General features: G+C 40.8%; 2 protein-coding genes across 2 annotated transcripts; one reads left to right on the top strand and one right to left on the bottom strand.

Moving 5' to 3' along the window:
• Nucleotides 1-107: 107 nt before the first annotated feature.
• LOC117301171 (lysine-specific histone demethylase 1B-like) lies at nucleotides 108-15,363 on the top strand. Its single transcript, XM_033785073.1, has 19 exons — nucleotides 108-235; nucleotides 1,062-1,291; nucleotides 1,726-1,815; nucleotides 2,857-3,088; nucleotides 3,910-4,096; nucleotides 5,022-5,060; nucleotides 5,659-5,843; nucleotides 6,005-6,181; nucleotides 6,989-7,201; nucleotides 8,794-8,965; nucleotides 9,512-9,639; nucleotides 10,111-10,317; nucleotides 11,824-11,940; nucleotides 12,576-12,701; nucleotides 13,180-13,305; nucleotides 13,681-13,833; nucleotides 14,364-14,452; nucleotides 14,623-14,651; nucleotides 14,723-15,363. Exons 2-17 carry the CDS (start codon nucleotides 1,083-1,085, stop codon nucleotides 14,445-14,447), a joined length of 2,445 nt encoding a protein of 814 aa, XP_033640964.1. The 5' UTR covers nucleotides 108-235; nucleotides 1,062-1,082; the 3' UTR covers nucleotides 14,448-14,452; nucleotides 14,623-14,651; nucleotides 14,723-15,363.
• A 4,754-nt stretch (nucleotides 15,364-20,117) lies between these two features.
• LOC117300840 lies at nucleotides 20,118-23,598 on the bottom strand. Its single transcript, XM_033784687.1, has 3 exons — nucleotides 23,230-23,598; nucleotides 22,357-22,439; nucleotides 20,118-21,746 (listed from the first exon to the last, which is right to left on the bottom strand). The coding sequence occupies exons 1-3, from the start codon at nucleotides 23,270-23,272 to the stop codon at nucleotides 21,531-21,533; spliced, it is 342 nt and encodes a 113-aa protein (XP_033640578.1). The 5' UTR covers nucleotides 23,273-23,598; the 3' UTR covers nucleotides 20,118-21,530.
• Between the last annotated feature and the right edge of the window lie 271 nt (nucleotides 23,599-23,869).

Raw genomic sequence — 23,869 nt, 5'->3', positions numbered from 1 at the left:
GATACCGTCTTTGAATCGCGTGGACTATTTGAAGGACTCTGCGGACAAGGAAAGCAAACTGATTTAGGGTGTCAAAGGTCAATTCAAGTGGCCTTTTCACACACACACACACGGTTCGTTGGGTTCTCATATCATTTTGATGTGTGCTTGCTGCTGTGTGTAGTGAAGTCTTTGCTTTGTATGCTTTTGTGCTGTCAATACCGGTTTTATCGTCAAAATCTGTTCCGTTTTGAAGGTAAGCTGACCTGGATATGAAAATTGTCGTGAACAGCATTCTTACAGTCTTGTTTGTGAATCACAAGCGAGTCTAAAACGACAATTATTTAGCTGCTGACCAAACATGTTTTGTAGAAAATTAAAATAAAATTGACCAGAGGTCAATTTGAAACGTCCATTTGATGGACGCGAGTTACTGGACCGCCCATGCTGCTGGTATTGCTCCATGGCTGGACACAACAACGCTAATTTATCTAATTTAATTTGGACATTATCTGCCATACACCACATAATGTCCAAATGTTTATTTACATGTTATTCAGGCGCAGTTAACATGGTTAACTTAGGTCCAGGAATATTCCAAAAATTCCAAGTAACTATGTTATTGTCCCCTCCCGCATCTTTTCTTGATGCCGCATCCTTTTTTTTACTATTTTTTATTTTACATTTTTACAAGTTTAAATTTGTCTGTGTATTTCTCATTTTACTAATCTAATCTTTAAAATTAAAGAACTACATTATAAAGTAAGCGGTGACTTGAAACTGAAGAATTGGTGGCCAATTTGAAATAAAATGCTTAGCAGCCACCTTTCAAGAAGATACAAAATAAGAGGGCCCTCATCCTGCCTCTTTTCGGAAATACCCGGACGATCAACTGGTATTTTCTTTTTACTTGGCCTTATTATAATATTATAAGCCTCCTAATTGTATACCATTATTGTTATTTAGTGCCCCTTCAAAACAGACTTTTAAAGTTTTTCCAACTGAAGATGGAAGTGATGCAAATAAAAGAAATTTCAGACCTGATTTTCTCCTAATTTTAAACTTTGTTTTTCTTCCTATAGGTCTGAAATAGAAGTCTGAAGATGTCGGGTAGAGGCAAAAGGAAGTTAGAAAAGCTTGTAGGAGATGAAGATGAAGTGGCTACAACTAGCCCCACACCTACAGGGACACCCACTGGGAACGCTGCCCGCAGTGCTAAGAGCAAGGCAGCCGTCCAAAGAGCTTATCGAAGCTGTGAGAAATCTAGATGCCCTGCAAAGATTCCTATCTGCTCTGTAAATGCCTATGAAAGGTAGACTTGACATTCATTCATTATTGACTGCATAATTGCATAATACTAAAAAAGATAGGGTGGCACGGTTGGCTTGTGCGTAAAGTGCTCGCCTCTCACCAAGGTGACCCTGGTTCGTTTCCCGGCCAGGGCCACATGTGAGTTGAGTTGTGCGTTGGTTTTCTGCTGTGCAACGAGGGTTTTCCAGACCATTCGGTTTTCCTCCCTCGGGAAAAATCAAACACTTTTGATCTTGGCTGTGCTCCGTGATCATAATGGGTTGATGTGGCTGCCAGCCAAAGGCGCCCTTGCATGCCTGCTTCTCAAACACGTTGTAGCCGCTCCCTTCGCAATTCAGCTCTAGCTGCGAGTAAGGATGATTAGCCTGCACATTGACACATTATGTCTTGACACATTTTGATGATTGCATTTTCATGTTTTTGTTTGTTCTATAGATGTGCAGGCAGCGGTTACACAAGTAGATGGTATCATTTATCAGCAGGGGAGCATTACTGCAATGAGTGCTTCGATTACTTCTACAGAAGGTACCACTTTACTTCTACTATCTTTTCAATACACTAGACACTGTTTGTAATTGTCAAAGACCAGTCTTCTCACTTGGTGTATCTCAACGTATGCATAAAATAACAAACCTGTGAAAATTTGAGCTTGATTGGTCGTCAGAGTTGCGAGATAACTATGAAAGAAAAAACACGAGGTTGTGTTCTTTCAGATGCTTGATTTGGAGACCTCAAGTTCTAAATCTGAGGTCTCTAAATCAAATTGAAATTCAAATTTGAGTTTTCTTGAAAACTACTTCACTTCAGAGGGAGCCGTTTCTCACAATGTTTTTTATACATGAACTATCAACCTCTCCCCATTACTCGTTACCAAGTAAGGTTTTATGCTAATAATTATTTTGGAGTAATTACCAATAGTGTCCACTGCCTTTAACTATCTCCTTATAATGGGCGACTTTAGTTGACTGCACCATTCCTCCAGGCTGAAAGAAAAATTAGTCTGGTTCCTTTTTCAGTGCAATGAATAATATACGTGTACTAGCAGTCATTTCTGTTAATGGATAACTCCATTTTTTAATTCCTAGTTTTTGTATCATTGTATAGTGCAATTCAACCTGTCGGTGGCCATACTGCATTCCACCACATTTATATTTTTGATTTGGGGTTCCAAAAAGTCTAACCCCCTTAAGGTCCAGCGCCTTTGAGCAATTTTTTTTTAATATTTGGCGCTTTATAAATGCTGTTTTTACTATTATTATTATTGTTATTAAGGTGATCCCTGGTTGCCATATCCCAGGTTGTATCGTAATCTTGGATGTGATCCCTGGCTACACAGCAGTTAACAAAATAGGGAGACCGCCAACATAGGGCTAGATAGCTCAGTTGGCAGAGCGCCGGCTCGTTGCCGAGTAAATTTGTCTTTGTTCAACCCAAAACCACTTAAAATTTACCCAGTCAGTTTCCCTTGTGGTTTGTAATTTGACATATTTTTATTTGTATGAAATAAACCGGTATAATAATATAAACATGTAAAATTGCAATAATCAAATCTCTCCATTACAACAGCCACCGTGTGGGCTTCGAGCGAGTATCAAGTTGGAAGCGAGAGTGGAGCTGTACTGGTAAGACTGAACCCAACCTACGCTCCTTTATGACTGACCAGCAGCTACCCTATTGGATCCAGTGCACCAAGGCGGGATGCGGCAAGTGGCGTACTCTACCCAGGGACAGAGAGATCAGTACAGAGATTATCCAACAGTTCACATGCTCCATGGGGGTAACAAATACGGAAGATGGGGTAAGTTTTGGCATAAAAGTTGTTGTTATAACCTCTTTCCTGTTATGTTTTTGTTTGTACTGTTTGAATCTAGGCCAATTTTAATTTCCCCAGTGTGGGATAATAAAGTTCTTATCTCATCTATCCAACCGTAGGTCTGTAGCCAGCCTCTGTCTTTTCTACTGATATTTTCAAGTGTGTCTGACTTAAATCCTCCTGTTAGCATGTTTGAGCGTGAAACCAGACTATGTGCTTCTTCTAATGCATACACTCTTGATTTGCTTTGATAAAGAAATAAGAGCCATTTCAACAGCTTTATTCCACATACTGCACTCTTTGGAACTCCTTGCCTGGTGCATGTTTAAAAGGAATATAAACTCTTATCTTCAGCTCCCCCCGAGTTATTTTCTTCTTTAATATTTTTCTTCTTGTAGCACCGTACCAAGAGTAGCTTTAAGCCTTGTTTGGGACGAGCCTGCATAACTTGTTATGAAACTGCTACATGACAATGCAGGTTGAAATAATGGAGTACTCAAACTTTCAGAGGGCATGTAATTTAATGCATAGTTTATTATTATAAGCCTGCTGTGCTACTTCACTAAAAGCTTAAGGCCTACGATTTTGTCCCTTTGTTTAGGTAGCTACAGATCCATGCAGCCTGGATGAAGACTACAGAGTACAACAGACCCTCAGCCCTAATAGGTCTCTTAATTCAAAACGTAGCTCCACATACCCTGCAGGAAAAACAAAAATACTAAGCGCTTTGATGCGTCCCTATAATGGTGTGATAAAGTGCTATATAAGAACCCATTACTACGCACTTGTTTTTTCCCTTTATTTAGGTGGCTACAGATCCATGCAGCCTGGATGAAGACTACAGAGTCCAACAGACCCTCAGCCCTGAGTGGCTTGAGACGCTACTCTTCCCACCTCTCTTAAAGAACTCCCCAGCAGCCCCGTTCCTCTCCTCTTACTTCCCGGATGGTGTGGGGCTCAGTGCAACCTGTGAGCTAGTCAAGAAGAAACCAGGTAATTATTACATCATCATCAGTCAGCTGCACAGCAGGCGGACACAAGCTTTCCCCATTCTCTCCTGTCTTGTGCTATTCTCCGAATCTCTCCAAGCGGGGAGAGCAGAAAATTCAGAAAAACTGATCTTCCAATGTACTCAGGGTACAGTAGGCGCTGACTGCCTTGTTTGGTATTAACAGAATCAAAGTGTGTGAAGAGGTTTTAAACTCCTACCACCCTCCTCCACTGGCATCCCACAGTCTACTGACTCACACACAAATGGCAACCCACACAGTAGCCCCGTGTCAACCAACAACAGGGCCAAATTTCATAGCGCTGCTTAACAGTAAGCAAATTTGCGTGCTTACTGTAGCAGAAAAATTTGCTTAAGCCTTAGCGTATTTCACAGGTAAGCAGACAAATTGGGGGGCCATATTGCGTGTTTACCGTGGATTTGCATTGTGACGTCATTTATTTTCGTGCGGTAACCACCGGAAGGTTACCATGCCTTTTTGTGTACTTACGGTTAGCAGCGTTATGAAATAGAAATTGCACAGTAAGCACAAAATCGGCCGCTAAGCAGCCCTATGAAATTGGGCCCTTGTCTCCTTTCAGGAGAACCAATCAGAGCGTTGACCATTTGACTGACTCTACACTGAAACTTCTGAACCCCTATAAATAGGCCAATGTCTCTTTCACTCTTCAGCCTCCTGACGATGACTAGAGCAAGCTAGTCGAAACTTTGAGACCAATTAAGAACTTACTCTACGTTAGTGCAGTTAATAACAAGAAGTCACCTCGATCCACTAAAGCTAAAGTAGTAGTCCCTCCTTCTGTCCAGTGTTTAGCGTTGTGACTGCTCATTCCTTTTTGTTTTGGTTTATCCATATAATGGGCCATCAAACCAAAAGTCTAATCTAATTTTGTTTTTGGAAATTTTCAGATGAGAGACAATCCTACTGTGGTACATCAAATATACCAGGTAATGTAACTCACTAAGAAGTAACATTAAATTAGCTTGTATGTAACCCTTTAAATTCCCACCTGAAGTTGGAATGGATACAAGTTGTTAGTCAGATCCAAGTGGTTCTGTGAAACATAAGCCATATGAATTCCTCAGATGGGAGTTGGAGTCCCGGTCGTGACACTTGTGTCCCTGAGCTAGACACTTAATTATATCATTCAAATAGATGCTTCTCTCCAGCCAGGGATATACGGGTACATGTGAGCCTCTCCAATGCCATTCTGCACAACTCTGTCGCGCGCCAAGCATACACGCACGCATGTCGGACCTCATTTTGTCGGACTTTTGCTTGTGCAATGGGTTGTGATTGGTCAAAACGCAATGGGGCAGAGCTTAATGGATCGGTCTGTTGTTGTGGTGCACTGTGCTCTTGCTGTAGTACCCTTTGCAAAGTTCCAATACAATTTGACATTGTCCTCATAGAAGTGACCCTTACCAGAGGGAAATTGCTGAGCCCCTTGAAGAGCGTAGTTCAAGGCCTGGCAGTAGCCTCGATGACTCTTTTCTTTCTCTAAAACTCCCTCACAAGTTTTTTTGTAAAAAATTTGTGGCACAGTTGCAGGGGTTAGCCCGTACTTCCAGCCCTTCTACCAGCCTGATGAGCAGGGAAAAGCCATGTGCGTCAGACCGGATATGATGGAACATGATGAAATACAAGAATTTCCAGAGTTCACAAAGGAACAACAGATGTACTTGGCTCTACGGAACCTGGTGGTAGCACTCTGGAGTACGAGCTGCAAGGTAGGGAAATATTTGTTATACAGGAAACTTTTAAAATATAAGTATCTTTTCAGTTTGAAGAAGTTGGACATCTTTGATGGGAGCTGAGAAAGATTAAAGCGCCTTGATACGTTATTGTGAAATGCAATGTATAACAACTTTTTATTATTATTATCTCCCAGGAGTTTTTAACCGTTGAGAAGTGCGTACATCACCTGATAGTGAGAGGACTAATCCGAATCCGCTGCGCTGATCTCCTCATACCAATCATCCACTTCTTATCCCGTAAGGGTCTCATCAACACAGGGCTGCTACGAGACCCACCGGGAGGATCCTTGCTACCTCAGGAATACACACAGGTAAACTTGTCTTCTTTTATACCCCGCCAGCGAAGCAAGCCAAAAGGGCATAGTATTTGCCTTGGGGAAGTGCCGTGGCCGAGTGGTCAAGAGTACCAAATTCAAACTTAGGTGTTTCTGATCGGCAGAGTGTGGGTTCAAATCCTAGCTGTGACACTTAAGTAAGACACTTGACCATTGCTTTGGCCTTCGGATGGGACGCATGTAAAAGAACCCAGTGCACTTTATCAAAAAGAGAAGGGGTTCGCCTCGGTGTTCCTGGCTGTGGCTGCTGTATGCGCCGTAGCACCTTGTTAACCCCTACATGGGTCTCAGAATTGATCACTGAAAGTTTGTATATACACAACGCTTGAGTACCTTGTTTGGTAGATACATAGCGCTATAAAAGACTTTGATATATATTGTCCTTCCGTGTGTGTGCTCTCATATTCAATACCTTCTGGAGACCAAGGACAAAACAGAAAAAGGAAAATAAAAGGTCTCCATTTTAGAAATTTTAGAGACTGTGGTGCTCTACTGGGAATTTTGTGTACAAAGTCTATGGAAAAGTCTATGGACAATGGAAAGAACAAAAGATGTCTCCACAGGGATGTGAACATACCAATAGTTGGTTTGGATCCAGACAACTTGGTTTTCTTTCCAATTAGTCTTCTGAAATCTTTAACTTGTGGCGTGTCCTGACACAAGATCTCTCGATCTGCGGTCGTGATCTCAATCCACTTTTCTTTAGTGAGTATGAACAAAGTGAATTTCCAGTGATTCTTTTATTTTCTACTAATCACTTTTTTATTTTATTGGTATATCCAGACGGGTCCAGTAATAGTCATCGGAGCAGGACCAGCAGGTCTGGCTGCTGCACGTCAATTAGTGAACTTTGGTTGCACTGTTACCGTCTTGGAAGCGCAGGACCGAATCGGCGGCCGGGTCTGGGATGATGAGAGCCTGGAGGTGTGCGTTGGTAGAGGGGCTCAGACCATCAATGGATGTATCAACAATCCTATATCATTAATGTGTGAACAGGTAGGTTTACTCCTCTAGTCATTATTGTGTGGTAGTTGTAACTTTCCTCACCTTTCACCTCTAAGGCCGGGTTCGAAACCACGGTGGGCACTATGTGGTTTGGGTTTTCAAATTATTCCTGAACAGGAATTTGTTGTTGGATTTATTTGGGAATTCTAAAGAGATCAGTGGTTTATGGGTTTTGAGGCATTGCAATAGAGTGTCATGGCCGAGTGGTTAAGAGCATCGAATTCAAGTTCTGGTGCGTTTTCACCGGAGTGTGGGTTCGAATCCCGGTCGTGACACTTGTGTCCTTGAGCAAGATACTTTACTATAATTGCTTCTCTTCACCCAGGGGAATAAATGGGTACCTGCGAGGGTAGAGGTTGATATTGTGAATGAAAAAGCCTTTGGAGCGATATAAACTGTTGTCCAGGTTGTATACTCCCAAGGGAGCTGAGAAACATTAAAAAGGGATGTTATTGGCCCTATGACCAGGGCACTAATGTAAAGCGCTTAGAGAATTAAGTGTTAGTTATTAGGCGCTATACAAATCGAAAGTTATTATGGTGAGGTATCAATATATAATTGGTTTGCAGTTACGCAATGTGTGTGTCTACCTGCCAGGTAGAGTTTGTTCTTAGAGAACTAACTGTCTTGCTATATATTCTACTACCGCAAAGTAGATTGTTTTGATTTTTTTACTTTTCAGTTCTGCTTTTTGCTTTTTAACTACTAGGCCCTACCGTATCTACTTTAGCTTATAGGATCATTTATAACTACACTACCACAGAGTGAGTTCTTAAGTCCATTTCCAAATTTTATTCATGATGCCAACAGTACAAACAAAACAAAACCTACTTTGTCTTTAAATAATGTTAGCCCAGACACTTCATAGAGCTGCTTAAGCACAAAAAGTAACTCAGCACATCAAATTTATACTTCTTCCCTAATTTCACACAATTGGACAATAATAAGAAACAAAAACAACTCATGGGTTTATGTTGGTTTATGATACCAGGCACCCTCTGAAGTAGCTCAGCACATCACATTTTACTTACCAGCTAAAGGTTACCAGCCAACATACAATACCTCATGTGTCATATGTGACTAGTATCCATCTCATTTATGCTTAGCGGAGAAAATGTTAAACACATTTGCTGAATAAGCAGATCTATGAAATTGGACGATGTGCCTTGAAAATCCTATTAACATGATAAGCGCCTTGAGTGTCTATTTTGGTGTATTCTTTTTATATCAATATAAACCACAAGGGAAACTGACTGAGTATATTTTGAAATGATTTTTGGGGTTGAACAAGGAATTGACTAGAGTGGGATTCGACCTCCGGATTAACGTGCCGGCGCTCTACCAACTGAGCTATCTAGCCCTATATTGGCAGTGTCCCTATTATTGTCAATATCTTTGTTCGGGGGTGCCAGTCAGAAGCCATACAACCGTTAACTGCCGTGTAGCCAGGGATCACACCCAAATTACGATACAACCTGGGAAGCGGCAGCGAGGGGAGCTTCTTTTTAGGCGGATTTTTGCACCATACATATACTTTTTACTATTGTTATAATTCCATTGGAATGAAATCTCTGATTCCTCAGGCTGGCCTGAAAATGAGAACAATGAAAGACCGCTGTGACCTGATGGAGAAAGACGGGACTTTAATAAATGCTTCCTTGGATCGACGGGTAGACTTCCACTTCAACGCTATGCTGGACGCCATTGCAGAATGGCGGAAAGACAAGACACATACTGGTGATGTTGCACTGGGAAGTAAGTATGAAGAAGGGTTTGGGATCTAGTGCTGCGGTACCAGTGATTCAAGCGGGGTACAATTTGATGAGACCATGGGAAAATGTCTTACTCTACTAGAAAGAGAAAGTCAAGTTGTTCGCCTTGTACATGTAGATACGGAACTACTTTCAGGAACATTGTTCATACATGAAGTGACCAGGCATGATACATGTATTTGTCCTACTTACGTCTGTTTTCCAATTTGTTAATTCTTGGAATAATTAGAAATTAAATAGGGCCTAAAAGTTTTTTAGATCGTACACTATGCGTACATGTAGCATATAGGTCAGCCCTTTCACTCTCTAAAATGTTCCAACTTTTTTCTCAAGGACCAACTATCATGCCTAAAAAGAGTATTTCGGGTTCCAAGTTCTGTTTCATCACTATTTACTTATTGGAAAAAGCGTACGGATACACTTACAAATACAGATATGATAGCTGTATCCGTTCAGGTTTGATGTGTGTCAGATTTTGTTCGGCATCATAAATATTGTAACAATTTGTGCCGTGTCTTTATAAAAACAGAGAAACTTTTTGAGATGCATAGAATATTCATGGAGGAGACGAGTTTAACATTCACACCAACTGAGAACAGATTACTGCAGTTTCACATCAGTAACCTGGAGTATGCATGCGGCTGTAATCTCTCAAAGGTAGGTAGTTTTCACATACTGCTATTTCATGTCTCAAATCTTTTGGGACATACTGCAGTTTGATGTTTCAAATCTTTTGGGACTAATGCTGTTTGATGTTTCAAACCTTTGTTGATATGCTGCTGTTTGGTGTTTCAACTCTAGAATATAGAACGCAATAGATTTGGTGAGCGCTAAACCCTTTGACAATGGGTAGACTGGTAACAAGTCTAATGTACCATGTGGAGTCAAGTACTCAATGGAAACCAATGTGGTTTTGTGCAGTTTAGCACTTGGGAAGCATTAACGCAGTATTGTTTCACATATTCAAATTTGGGGGCATAAAAACTTATACCCTTTTTACATAACCGCATTACTTCAAAGTGAAATGTTTCTCAAACGCTTCATACTATTGAAAGCTGAAGTAGGCTTCTAGCTAAAAGTTGTTATTTCCATTAATAAACAGTCAAATTTGTTGTTTTTTATGCGTAGGTTTCTTCACTACACTGGGATCAGAATGAGAACTTTGCCCAGTTTGCTGGTGACCATGCCCTCCTGACCGATGGTTACTCAGCCATCTTCAGCCAGCTGGCTGAGGGGTTGGATATCAGACTCCAGCAGCCCGTCGTCAGCGTTGACTACTCCGGCCAAACGGTCATGGTCACTACGAGTAGCGGACAGGAGTTCAAAGCAGCCAAGGTCAGGAAAAGATATGTGTGTGTGTGTGTGTGAAGATGAGATGAACGGTAGTTTAAGGGCTGTGTCACACGAGGCAACCTTGCTACCATGGGCAGCGCGCCGTATCACGCTAGCTCTGCGTACGTCTCTAACCCCTGGGAGGGAAACTCCGATCCGTGTCATTGATTGGCTATCATATACGCGCAAAATATGAAACGCTGTGTGTCTTCAAAAAGCTCTATACGCCGGACGAAGTGCGTATAAAGATGTACGTATTCATCACGCAACACTGAACGCCAAGACAAGTTTATGACTTTTATTACACACAGTGCATCTAGCCCGTGCGCGACTAACGCCCAACACTAGAACAGATCAACCACAGGACTAATTGTATTATTCCTTATATTTGGATATTTTGAAGTCACACTTCCAGGGGTTATGATCGAGCAAGGCATGCTGGGAAAAAATGGCGCGGCGAGATCGATCACCCATGGGAACGAGGTTGCACACCAGGCAACTTATGTAACCAACTTGGAGGCAACCAACTGCAGTGCTTGCTACAAGACCACATTGGTAGCACATTTGTAATGTCTTACAGTCTGCGAATCATTTTTCAGATTGTGTATTCCAACCACTGATTATTCTTTCTGCATCTACATAACCGCACCAGACTATTTTTCAAAAACACTATCACCTTTTGAAATGTGATGTTTGCAGTTAAGTGTTACTGTGTAAAAACATGATTCATTTGAAATGTATTGCTGGTTGTGCTGGACTAATTGTGACAGGGTCCTTTAGAAATACGCTCTTTATTATTTCATCTTTATATCACATCATGCAAAAGAAAGATATTTTCCTTTGTGCTGGTAACTCCTCGAGTCGGACTACCTCCCATAGCCTTAGATCTCAAGGGTCTTTGGCAGGATCCTCCATGTTCTCAATAGCGCCGCCTTGTGTTACGGATCTATCCTAACACTTGTCCCTATTTCGTCTAGATATTTCCATAATGCTTTTGGAATGGTGCTCCAATCACCACAGGGATTATTTTTCACTTTCACCTGCCAAATCTAACGACAATTATTATCACTTGGTCAAGCATTCTTGGAAGTGTCTTGCCCGAGCGGTTAAGAGCGCCGAATTCAAACTCTGGTGTTTCTGATCAGCAGAGTGTGGGTTTGAATCCCCAGCCGTGACACTTGTGTCCTAAAGCAAGACACTAAACCACTGCTTCGTCCTTCGGATGGGACGTAAAGCCGTTGGTCCCATGTGTTGTGTAACGCATGTAAAAGAACCCAGTGCACTTATCAAGAAGAGAAGGGGTTTGCCCCGATGTTTCTGGCTGTGGCTGCTAAATGTGCCGTAGCACCTTGTAAACCCTTATAAGGTGCTACATAATTTGGTCTCAGAATTCATAACTTTCAATCTCTGTTTCTGTATGAATGTATATACTACATGCGCTATATAAGACTTTGATATTATCATTATATTATTATCATGATGTTTGTTTTTTATCTTTTGCATTTGCAGGTTTTAGTGACGGTACCCTTAGCCATCCTACAACAAGGACTAATTGACTTCCATCCTCAGCTACCAGGAGAGAAGCAGAAGGCCTTGCAGACATTAGGAGCCGGCGTTAGTGAAAAGGTAAAGCATCGCAGGCCGTATTTGGTTCGTTAAAATTTTTGTTAAGTTTGCTCCAAAACAAGGCTCAAAGCAACTCTTGGTAAGGGGCTACAAGAAGAAAAGCTATTAAATGTTTTAGGATAACTTGAGGGAGTTGAAGGTAGGAATTGATATTCCTCTTAAAACAGTCTAGATTGTAGGGTGGAAGGAAACATGCACCAGGCAAGGAGTTCCAAAGAGATGCAGTACGTGGAATAAACCTGTTGGAATAGCTCTTTGCTCTACATCTCAGCAGATCAAGAGTGTATGGATGTAAAGAAGCAGAAAGTCTGGTTTCACGCTCAACCATTGGGCAACCATTGGGAGGGACTAGGTGGGACACACTGGTGGCACATTTACCATGAAAATATCTGTAGAAACGATATGTTTATGTGTTATGTTTAGAAGCCACAGCTAGCCAGGAACACCGGGGCGAATGGTTTTACGGCCAATTTGAAGGACAAAGCAATAGTTATGTGTCTTGCTTAAGGACACAAGTTTCACGACGGGGATTCAAACCAACACGCTGCTGATCAGAAACACCAGAGTTTGAATTCGGTGCTCTTAAACGCTCGGCCATGACATAACTTTAACCATATCTTTGTTGTTATTTGCAGATTGCGATGAAGTTCCCCAGGAGTTTCTGGAGTAACAAGATCGAGGGAACAGACTACTTTGGCTACACCCCGGTGGGTGAGGACTCTAGAGGATTCTATAGCGTCTTCTATGATATGACTCCAAATGTGAGTAGTCAACTATGTTTATTTATAATAATAATAATTGTGGCTTCTTATATAGCGCACATGTCCGTCACCCAGTGACGCTCCTGACGCTGTTACATGAAGTATTTCCTGCCAGATGTGGGCGAACCCCTTCTCTTTTTCGATAAGTGCACTGGGTTCTTTTACATGCGTTACACAACATAAGGACGAAGCAATGGTTAAGTGTCTTGCTTAAGGACACAGTGTCACGGCTGGGGATTTGAACTCACACTCTGCTGAACAGGAAACACCAGAGTTTGAATTCGGTGCTCTTAACCACTCGGCCACGACACTTCAACAACACTTTATTTATTCTTGTTTTGAAATCAAGGATTTGCACGAAAAAAAACCCCTTAATTCTAGCCAAGAACTCAATGGAGAAAGACAATGAATGAAGTTTCAGATGAAAGTTCTGCCATTCAAAGTACCATGTCTGTTTTTTTCTTCCTTCTTTCTTTAGAGTAAAGATAGCCATGTCTTAATGACAGTACTGAGCGGTGAAGCTGTAGTGAAAACCAAAGAGATGACGGATGAGAAGATCATCGCTGACTGCATGGAATGCTTACGAGGGCTCTTCCCTGATGAGGTAAGTGTTGATAAATAATAATAATAATAATGACGTCTTCTGTAGCGCCGGTATCCACACAAAAAGTGCTCATGGCGCTTGCTACAATAAAAAAGTTCCCTCTTGGTTGTCCCTCCAGTGGTGCAAAGATCAAGAAAATTAAAGAATCCAATGTCTATTGAATGTTAATGAAATGTTTTTGAAAAAAGATGGGTCTTCAGGGTTGATTTGAAAGTGTCTATTGTCTGGATGGAATGTAGTAGATGGAATGTAGTAGACCGTTCCACACCTTCCCTGCAGCTACCTGGAAAGAACGGGATCCCATGATTTACTTCCAGCATGTAATTACCAATAGTGTCCACTGCCTTTAAAGCCGTCTTTTTTTCCACTCTATAGGAGGTGCCAGATCCGATGAGTTATTTTGTGACCCGATGGAGTAAGGACCCTTATGCACAGATGGCATACAGCTTCGTCAAGACAGGAGGGAACGGTGAAGACTATGATACTATGGCGCAGGAAGTAGACAAGAAGGTGTTCTTTGGTGGAGAGGTACGGTAACACCTCAGGATGATAATTTAATCATATTAATTTTGGTTTTTACCTATATACACCGATGTGTGTTAGCACTGTATACTCAGTACTTACCCAAGTTCTGTGAAAAAATATCACAGGCATATTAATGTTTCTCAGCCGCTTTGTAAGGCGCTTGTGGCTTTCCATACACAACATCAACCTCTACCCTCGCAGGTACCCATTTATACACCCGGGTGTCAATGTATGAGACCTATTGATTTCCAAGAAATGGTTTACAAGGTGCTATGGTGCAATAGGCAGTCAATCAAACAAGGAACACAGGGGTGAACCCCTTCTCTCTTTTTTGTGGAATAGTTATCATTCAAAACCACAGTGATATTGAATTGTTAGGCAATCGGAGGGTTGACTATTTACTGTGTAGATATTTAATTTTCTTAAGCCCCCCCACCCCAATTGAAAATAATTAAATTCCAGTGGTGTTATTTAATAGCCACACCATTTCATGAGCATTTTCATTTAAACAAATATTCCTTTCATTTCTGCAGGCAACAAATCGTCACTTTCCACAGACAGTAACAGGAGCATACCTCAGCGGTGTTAGGGAGGCCACCAAGATTGTCTCCTGTTGATAAACATTTATATAAAGGTACATGAGGAGCCCACGCCCAGTATACCCATTTTTATACCCATTGTGTGCACCACCCAAATCAAGGCAATAAATCGTCACTTCCAACTGGCAGTAGCTAGAGCATACCTCAGTGATAACAGTCAACAAGCTACCAAGATTGTCTCCTGTTAATAAACATTATACAGGTACATGGGGAACCCACGCCCAGTATACCCATTTTTATACCCATTGTGTGCACCACCCAAATCAAGGCAACAAATCATCACTTCCAGCTGGCAGTAACAGGAGCATACCTCGGGCAAGTGGCCAAGACCGTCTTCTATTGATGAACATTTATAGGACATGCAGAGATGCAGGTACTAGGGGAACCCACGCCCAGTATACCCATTTTTATACCCATTGTGTGCACCATATTCATCAAGGCAACAAATCATCACTTCCAACTTGCTATAAAAGGATCGTACCTCAGCGGTGTCCTCAGCTACATGTACCAAGATCGAAATTAAGTGCGGGGGGGTGATAAAACGGCCTCGTATACCCAGTCTTATACCCAGTGGACACTTCACAAGTCACGACAACAAATCATCACTTCTCACAGAGTGTAACACAAGCTCACCGTAGCAATGTCAACAAATTTCCAAGACCGTGTCCTGTCGATGGAAATTAAGACACACAGAGATACAGGTATGTAACATAGGGATGGCCCGCCCATGTTGTAAACCCAGTGTTGTCGACATCCAGGGTTGTACACCAAGCAAGTGAGGGCTACATTTTTGTACAACATTACTTTCCACATTTACATGAGTTTACTTTGGTGGTATCAGGAAATCTCAAAAGATCATCTCATGTTGAGGACTGTACAGAGATACAGGGTTCGAGTTTGCACAAGGACCAATGGTTAACAATAGACCTTTATCGCGCTGTCGCCACCTTGGTCATGTTCCCCGTATCCAGTAACAGTAATGAATGCTAACATTCATTGCGCATGGCACCAGACTATTATTTCATCCAGCCTCAGTTTGGTTACAATGAGTTGGAATGGAGTAAAATCAAGATGACCACACCATGATAAAGGTCTATTGGTTGTTAAGTGATGTACGTCAGGTACGTAGGGCATGCGCACAGAGGTTGGAGTGCAACTGACATTAGTCATGTCATGTCAAAGGGACCGGCGACTTAATGCACCTTTTTATGTTGTAACGTGCCCACTCTACACTGTGCTATAAACCACTATTGATAACCAGCGATGCGACCATGCCCGGTAGGCTTGTACCAAACAGTCGACTAGCGTAGTCCAACTACCGTTGACTAGAAAGAGTTGGGCAAACTTAGTTGAACTACGATCAACGATAGCCCTTGTGTGAACTTGGCCAGTTTTGTACGAAGCACTTGTGAGGTCAAGAGTGACGAACCCCCTTGTAATATACCAACACTATTTTACCCAGTTTACGCCACGTAATTCAAGGTGATAATAGAGAGTTTTCCCAAAGCGAATAGATACATATTCAGTTTCAAATATGGCCAGTAGTGTTACGTTTTTTGTATGGAAACACTTAATACAATTGTAAAATTTATTGTCTTTAAAAAGAATATCTCGTCGGTATCATTCTTCCGTTTATCTTTTAATGATTTTGGTTTGACCAAAAACAAAGTGACTAGAGCAGGATGTCTAGTTCATACAATGACCTGGGCCCAATTTCTTAATGAAGCCTGTAAGCACAACTTGCTAAGCACTGGTTGCATGAGAGATGCTAGACACCCATGCACATTAAGTACATGTACATGTATAGGAACCATTTTCATTGGACGGACCCTGAACATGTGCTTGTATATTACAATGAAATGGCCCCTAAACATGAATAACATTGTATTGGCCCTTTAACTTGTATTAATTACAATGTATTGGCCCCTAAACATGTATTACAATGTATTGGCCCCTAAACATGTATATTACAATGTATTGTATTGACTGAATGTACTTCCAATATTAATGCTGCATTTGATTTGTCCATTTTTAATAAGGTTCAGATTGTACTGCCGGGTACCAGTAACAGACAGTTATATGTGAAATTTGGGCCGGTTACCAGTTTCTGTCGTGGAAGTCTGTTCTGTGGTCATTAAAGAGGGGCTCCACTGGTCAAATTCAGTTTTGTGATCCGTTCATTTTCCAAAAGATCGAGTCCTTGTTGTGAAAGTGAGAGGAAAATAACAAGTCTCTAAACTTAACTTTAAAAAGTGTAAAATGCCACTATGTTTAAAAACATTCAAGTGCAAATTTGTCAAAATCTAATGAAATTCAATGAATTGCCTTTGGGTTGAAGAAAGAAAATTTACTAGAATCAACGACTCCAGATTAACGTACCGTCGCTCTTCCAACTGAGCTATCTAGCCCTATGTTGGCGCTCTCCCTATTTTGCGAATATCTTTGTTTGGGGCGCTGTGTAGCCAAGGATCATACCCAAATAACGATACAAAGATATTGACAAAATAGGGAGAGCGCCAACATAGGGCTAGATAGCCAAGTTGATAGAGCGCCGGCACGTTAATCCGGAGGTCTTTGGTTCGAATCCCACTTTAGTAAACTTTCTTCGTTCAACTCGAAATCATTTCAAATTCACCCTGTCAGTTTCCCTTGTGGCTCAAATGTATATAATTGAAATTGAATGAAGTTACATTTCAAATAATGGTCTGTGAATTTTTTGTACAGAAATGTTTCTAGACCAACTCTGACCTGAATTCTGATGATATTCAATAAAAACGACATTGAATTCAAGCTTATGACTGGTACATAAATCCCTCTTTGGAATATACATGGGTACAAACCCATTTGTTTCAAATTTGGCTTTCAAAGAATATAAAATGAAATGATATTTTACACCATTTTAACAGGAGTTATAGAGACTTGTAAATTTTCCCCACCTTTGCTAAAGGACTCAAAGGACTTTGCATTTGTCCATGCAGCCCCTCTTCAAAAAAACAATTCCAATTTGAATAAAATGTATGATATTTTTGTTATTGCTGCTTTTGAAATAATTCACGTGAAATAATACATGTTTAAAATTGTGGTTTTGCTTTGTCAATTTGTTGTTTAAAGGAACATTACAGAATTGTTTTTTTTTGCTAACAAATTAGTTGCTGGCAGTGTAAGCACTTTTATGTAATCCATCACTACATTGACAAACATGTAGAATTTTGAGATCGATCAGCCATCTGGGTCATGAGAAAATAGTGACAAAAACATTACACATTTTGCACGACATCGATGTAAACAAAAAAATGAATAAAACGCTCACTGAGCGATAAATTCCAAACGGGAAACTAGTTTTTACATCTCATCAAATGACATTTGATTCAGACAGAAAAAAATTCAAGGGATGTTTTCCACTATCACAATCATTAGACTGTGTAATATTTATGCAAATCTGTGATGTTCTTTTACTAATTCTGTAATGTTCCTGTAAGTCCAGAAGTGGGACTATGTTTTGAATATTTGAATTATATTTGCACTGCCTGTTCAGTACTAGCCGTTCAATTTAGATTTCGGCAGAATGTAGTTTTGTAAAAAGAAAACGAGTAATGTTCAGTGAGGGAGTGGTTTTGTTTGTGGTAGCACATACTAGACTTTTGTTAGTCTTGATGTTTGTAACTTTTACATATCGTTTAAAATACAAAATTAAGTTTGGTTTCTTTTAACGTTTAATTGTTGTTGTCTTGTGTCCTTTCTGTTGTTTCGTTTGGTAAGGAGGCAAGCGGGGAGGGGAGGGGCTGTTTTTTCTTTGTTTGTTTGTTTGTTTGTTTGTTTGTTTGTTTTTGCTTCAGTTCCACAAACACAATATTATTCGGTTGGGATTCAAACCCAGAACTGTTGCCATTTCTACTTAATAGCAAGATTGTTTGTGCTAAGCAGTTATCTGTTCCTAACTGCGTTATGAAATTGGGCCATGGTTACTTTGTTCTTGAACATTCTGGTAATACATGTACATTGCTAGATATTTCAAAACAAAAAGCACTTTCTTGAAAGTCTATTTCTCAATGTCTTCCACACTTGAAGAAGAACTAATGATTGATCGAATAGAAGCTTGTTGCTAAAACAGACTGGCCCCCTGACAGTCACTAGTGCTATATCCATTGCTTTGTAAAGGGAATCGGACAAGGAGAGCAATGGTATCAGGGAAACCCTCATTTAAATTTTTACTTTCTTTGGTTTTTAACTTTTGTTTATAATTTGTATGTACAAAGTATGAATATAAAGTAGAATAGTCTTTATTTATTTCAACTTTGCGTTTATTTCGATCCACTTGTTTTCTTGTTTTGGAAAGTTTAGTTTACATTGTAGAATTGTCAATGTCCCTCATATTTAGTTGAGTCGGAAGGGGCGAAAAATGTAAAACAAATTTGCCCCGCCCTGCACTGTAAATAGTGCCAGTTCAACAGGTTTTGATGTAGTTTGGAGTGTTGGCTTTATTTATGGACTCACCCCACCAAAAAACTTTGAGCTTGCCTTGTTTTTGTGTCTGCCTCCATGTTTTAGTTTTTTTTTTTTACCCTCATGCAGATTGTGTATTTATCACTGTATACTCGCTACTTTCCCAAGTTCTGTGAGGCAAATCCATGGGTAAATCACTCTGGTTGGATTCCAACCCTGGATTCTTAACAGTGGGTACCTGCTGCTAAGGATTCAAACTTCTTAGTTAGCCACCGGGCTAGCTCAGTGGTCTAGTGGTAGGACATCTGGGCCCTCTGCTTACCGCCAAACTATGTGCTTATGATCATGATTCCCCGCTTACGTGCGAGCACCAAATTTCTGTGCTAGCCTTGTAAGCGTAGAATGCCTAGTAATGTTGAGTATGCACGCGCAGTAGCCAAAACTCGCCACTAACCCGTGAAATACCCGTGAAATACGCTTGCCTTAAGCACAGACTTCCCTGCTTCCATAAGCGCCGATTCTGTGCTTAAGGTAAGCAGAGCCATGAAATTGGGCCCTGCTCTACGTGTAGCTCTTTAAAAGGTCTCGGGTTCGAATCCCACACAAGTGATTGGCCTTTGGGCTTTTGTTAACACAACTAAATACACAGTGCTTACACATGGATGAAAGGGTTAACAAACAAACTGTAATCTATTTGTTAGTTAAGTGCATCCTCTGGTATTTCCGTTTGATAAAATTATGGAATAATCTTTTTATTACTTTTGTTAGCACGATTTAGATTTATTGTCAAAGTTATGCTTACTAGGATAACGTAATGTGGCAGAATTGTCTTTTTTTTGTACTATTTGTATGATAATAAAGTAATGGTTTGAATTTTCACTGCTGTTTTCAGTCTGCCTGAGCAATGCGCATTGTTGGTAAGTCTGCTGCCACCTTGCACTCCTATCTGACGTTAGGAGTGGTGCAATTACGCTCAAGATGAGCCGTTCTTAATTATGTGAGGTTTGCGGTAGCACTATGTGTAAATCATGTTTGAGTAGTGCTGGTTCGAGAGACTTGTGGACAAGTCATTAATGGTCCCACACGGTGAGATAGTCGAGTTGTGGCGGTGCTATGGCGCGAACTGCTGGTTGCCGACTTCTATGTACTCCCCATTGTTACGTGCGCCTAGTCCATTACAATGTCAAAAAGGAACTAAAGCACGACAGAGACATTTGACAAGGAAGAGTGAAACCTAACCAGCGATTATATTCACGATGATAATTTATTTTACTCAAACAACAATATTTAAAGCAATAGAACAATTAATAATGTACATGGCAGGTTTAATACAACTCAAATGAGAGACTCTAAGATTATAGCTACCGGAAGTTTGATGACTGGGTTTATGTGCTGGTTACACGGTGTCTCTTCTAAATTGACGTCTGGCACTAGATTGGTACATCTGGGACTGTAGTCGTGACAGCAGTAGTAGAATACCGCATGAATCGCGTGGAGAGTCGGAACGCTATCACCGCGACAGACATTTAACGACTTGTCCGCAAGTCTAGTTCTGAAAAGAACGGTGGTAGACAGCTCAAAACCAGCACTAGGCAAACAAGAATTACACATGGTGCTACTACAAACCTCACCTAAGTGACGTTCCTTGAGCCTTCCTTGAACCTTTAAAGGAAGGGACGATTTCCACTTGGTAAAATCAATTAGTTTTGCACTTTTTATTTCAAATTATGTACATTGCAAAATTACAAAGGTAAGTTAACATTGCTTGTGATTCTAATAATATGATAAAAAAAATTAATGAATGTCACAACAAAAATGTACACATATTCCACAGGGAGTCAAAGCATTTATGAAACTGCAATGAAACATTATTTGGTTTTACCTATACATCGATGTGTGTAAAGAGCTGTGTACACAGTACTTTCTTAGAATGCTGTGAAAAAACCAATGCATAGTCCGGTGGGATTCGAACCCATGCCCCTTTGCAATTCTAGAGCAGGTGTCTTAACACTAGGCCCCCGAGATTGCCCGGTAGCTAGAGGAACTTTGAATCCTATATATTAGCTGTGGGTACATGAAGCAACAATTTCATAGATGTCTAATTTGCATTTAAGAAAAAGTAAATATAAAGTCTTCATAGCACTGAAGTAATACTTTATGGTAGTTTTGAGGACACTGAAGTTGCATGGCCTGAAGGCGTCATGAAATTGGTGGAAGTATTCTTAAATTTTAGATTAAGGTGTGTCGTGGTCGAGCAGAAAAGAGCTCTTGGGTTTACGCTCAGCTGAGTGTGGGTTCGAGTCCCGGTCTTGAAACTTGTGTCCTTTAAAGCAGGACACTTATAAACCAATATGGCTGCCTCCTTCAAGAACCCAGTGCTCTTATAGAAAAGAGAAGAGGTTCGCCCCGGTGTTCCTGGTTTGATTGGCTGAATATTGCGCCACAGCACCTTGTAAACCATCATGTTGCTTTGTAAAGGAATAGGTGTCATACTGGTATATATGCATAAAAAATGTAGCTCTGAAAAAACCTTGCAGGAAAATAGTGAATGTTGAAGCACCTTGAGCGTCACTGAATGACATATATTATTTTAAGCATTATATAAAAAGTCATATAATATAAAAGACAAGTGACCATTATTATAAAGGACACAGTCAATCACAGTTCCTCTTTCATGATGCCCTCTTTCTTGAGTCTACCAAGCAGCTGCAACATAGCATTCTTGATGGCTCCATGCTTACTCTTGTAGTGCTTTGCCTTCTCGCTGATTCCACTTGAGATGTCCCACGCCGTTCCATCGTAAACCCACGGTTCCTTGAGGCTGTGAACACGACCCTTGGCCTTGTAGGAGATCACTCGACCGGCAATTGTAACCTGGAAGATAAAGTAAACTTTGGCGATCAGCGGCAAAATTCAAAATGGCCAGTGATTTTAGCCCCGGGCCAGTAAACTTATCACCGTACAAGTTGTTGCCAATCTTGAGTTTGTTTAATAATCAAACCCGTTTCATACGTACATCCTGTGAATGCGACATGAAGTTTGAGATATCTCCCAACTCACAAGGCTGGACGGCCACTTCAAGGTGAGGGCCACACTTAACTGATTTTGACTATCAACCCAAATCAACTGCCACCAGGGGCACCTTGCCAACTACTCCTGGGGCTGAAACAGGGTTATCTGTTTCACAGTCCATAAGGATGTAACTAGGCATGGGTATTGCCAATATTGGAGCCTGGTTGGTTGAGCAGAATGCACTACCTTCCCAACTTTTTAAGAAGCAATTTTGGTGAAGCGCCTTGCTCAAGGGCACAAGTGTCTTGACCGGGGCCCGAACCCACACTCTGCTGCCGACAGCATCAGAGCTTGGGTAAAGTGAACTAGACTGCTTGGCCGCCACAATAAAATGTTTACGTTAGTGAAAGTTTTGAGCTACAAGTCCTGCAATCTTGTGGATTTTCCCCCCAAATTGGAGGCTTAGTCTCACCTGTCCCTCCTCATTGACGGCACTGTTGATGAGACTACCGACCATCTTAATCAGCTCAGGGCTTATAGCACTCGACATGGGTACTGCAAATGGAATTCATTCAATATCATAAAGTAGTTATAATAACAATAACAGTTCTAATTTACCTTCTAACCGTCTCAATGCGCTTTACATTTAGTAACATTTTGAGCTCCGCAGGCTTTTTCACTCACAATATCAACCTCTACCCTCCTCGCAGGTACCCATTTATACCCCTGGGTGAAGAGAAGCAATTATTATAGTGTCTTGCTCCAAGACACATGTGCTTATACCTTAGCAGCTGCACTATAAATACATTCATGCACAAAGATAAAAGAATGTCAATGAAATTGTTTACATAAATTGAAACTTCAATCACAACTGAGTACAATCTCTGCATAACCGGTAGTCCGTAGATTTTTCAAGAAACTAGCCTTACTTGTCTGAAGTTCAAAATGAGGTTTAAAAGAGATTTCATAAGACCTAGGCGTACCTTATTTGGCAGCATATTGCGCCACAGCACCTTGTAAGAACCTATACATCATGTATTACATGGTGCTATTATAGGAGTGGATCTCATAATTCAAACGTAGTCCCACAACATTGCCGGAAATACAGTATGAAAGTAGACCCAGTAACTGGGGCACTGACGACTGTACTCCTTTTTTCGAAATTTTGACATTCTCTGTCGTAGTTCGACCGAGAATGTCAAAATTTCGAAAAAAGGAGTACAGCGCCAGTTACTGGGTCCATGCTGGGTCTTTTCTAATGTTAAAGCGCCATGAGTGTCACCGTGTGACCGATGTGCGCGCTTTATAAGAAGCCACTATTTATTATTATTAGTAATATTATTACCTGCCATTGTAATGATCAGTGCAAGTAAAAGTCCAGCTCGCATCTTTGATGTCCTCCTCTGCTCTGCCGTGAGTTGTGTTCTGGAACGAGTTTTTACTTCAACAAGATTTCGCTCTATAGAATGTCTCGTAAACCTGTGACTGACTCAATTCGGAAATACCCAAGTAGGCCAACTCTATTGCGAAACTTGGGGATTTTTTACTCCTCATTCTGAGAAGGAGAGTGGTTGGGTTGGTTAGTAAATAACAATTAAAGAGGAAATGTCAAATAGTAATCTTTATGTACTATTTTTCCAATAGAACTCATGGTTCTGGGTTCATTAGATTGAGACTCAAACCAAGCATGACTACGAGCCATGTTCAGTCTAATGCTTTATTTAGTACATGAGTTGCACATAGAGCTATATAATGAGTTGCATTATATAATAGATTGTACTTAGTCAATAGAGGGCGGTATATAAGATGAGTGGTCTACTAATAATCAACACTCATCACGTCTGTTCTGTTATTATTATATCTAGTGGGGGGAAAAGTTTCCGTATGGCGCCACCACTTTTTCATTCGATATAAAATAATATAGGAACTTATTTACCTGATTGATAGATCCCTTTTTGTAAAAATGAGTGAAAAAGTGGTGGCGC

Source organism: Asterias rubens, chromosome 16 (assembly GCF_902459465.1).
Source record: "Asterias rubens chromosome 16, eAstRub1.3, whole genome shotgun sequence".
Taxonomy (NCBI): domain Eukaryota; kingdom Metazoa; phylum Echinodermata; class Asteroidea; order Forcipulatida; family Asteriidae; genus Asterias; species Asterias rubens.
This window is presented reverse-complemented; position numbering and strand designations above follow the sequence as displayed.

Bases quoted from the DNA above. Each gene is read 5' to 3' on its own strand.
- LOC117301171 (XM_033785073.1), top strand. From the start codon at position 1,083: ATGTCGGGTAGAGGCAAAAGGAAGTTAGAAAAGCTTGTAGGAGATGAA. The intron at 5,061-5,658 runs GTAATGTAACTC...TTTGTGGCACAG, and splicing joins TGGTACATCAAATATACCAG to TTGCAGGGGTTAGCCCGTAC. The intron at 8,966-9,511 runs GTAAGTATGAAG...TTATAAAAACAG, and splicing joins TGGTGATGTTGCACTGGGAA to AGAAACTTTTTGAGATGCAT.
- LOC117300840 (XM_033784687.1), bottom strand. From the start codon at position 23,272: ATGCGAGCTGGACTTTTACTTGCACTGATCATTACAATGGCAG. The intron at 22,440-23,229 runs GTAATAATATTA...TTCCATTTGCAG, and splicing joins ACTGATCATTACAATGGCAG to TACCCATGTCGAGTGCTATA. The intron at 21,747-22,356 runs GTGAGACTAAGC...TTTATCTTCCAG, and splicing joins CCGTCAATGAGGAGGGACAG to GTTACAATTGCCGGTCGAGT.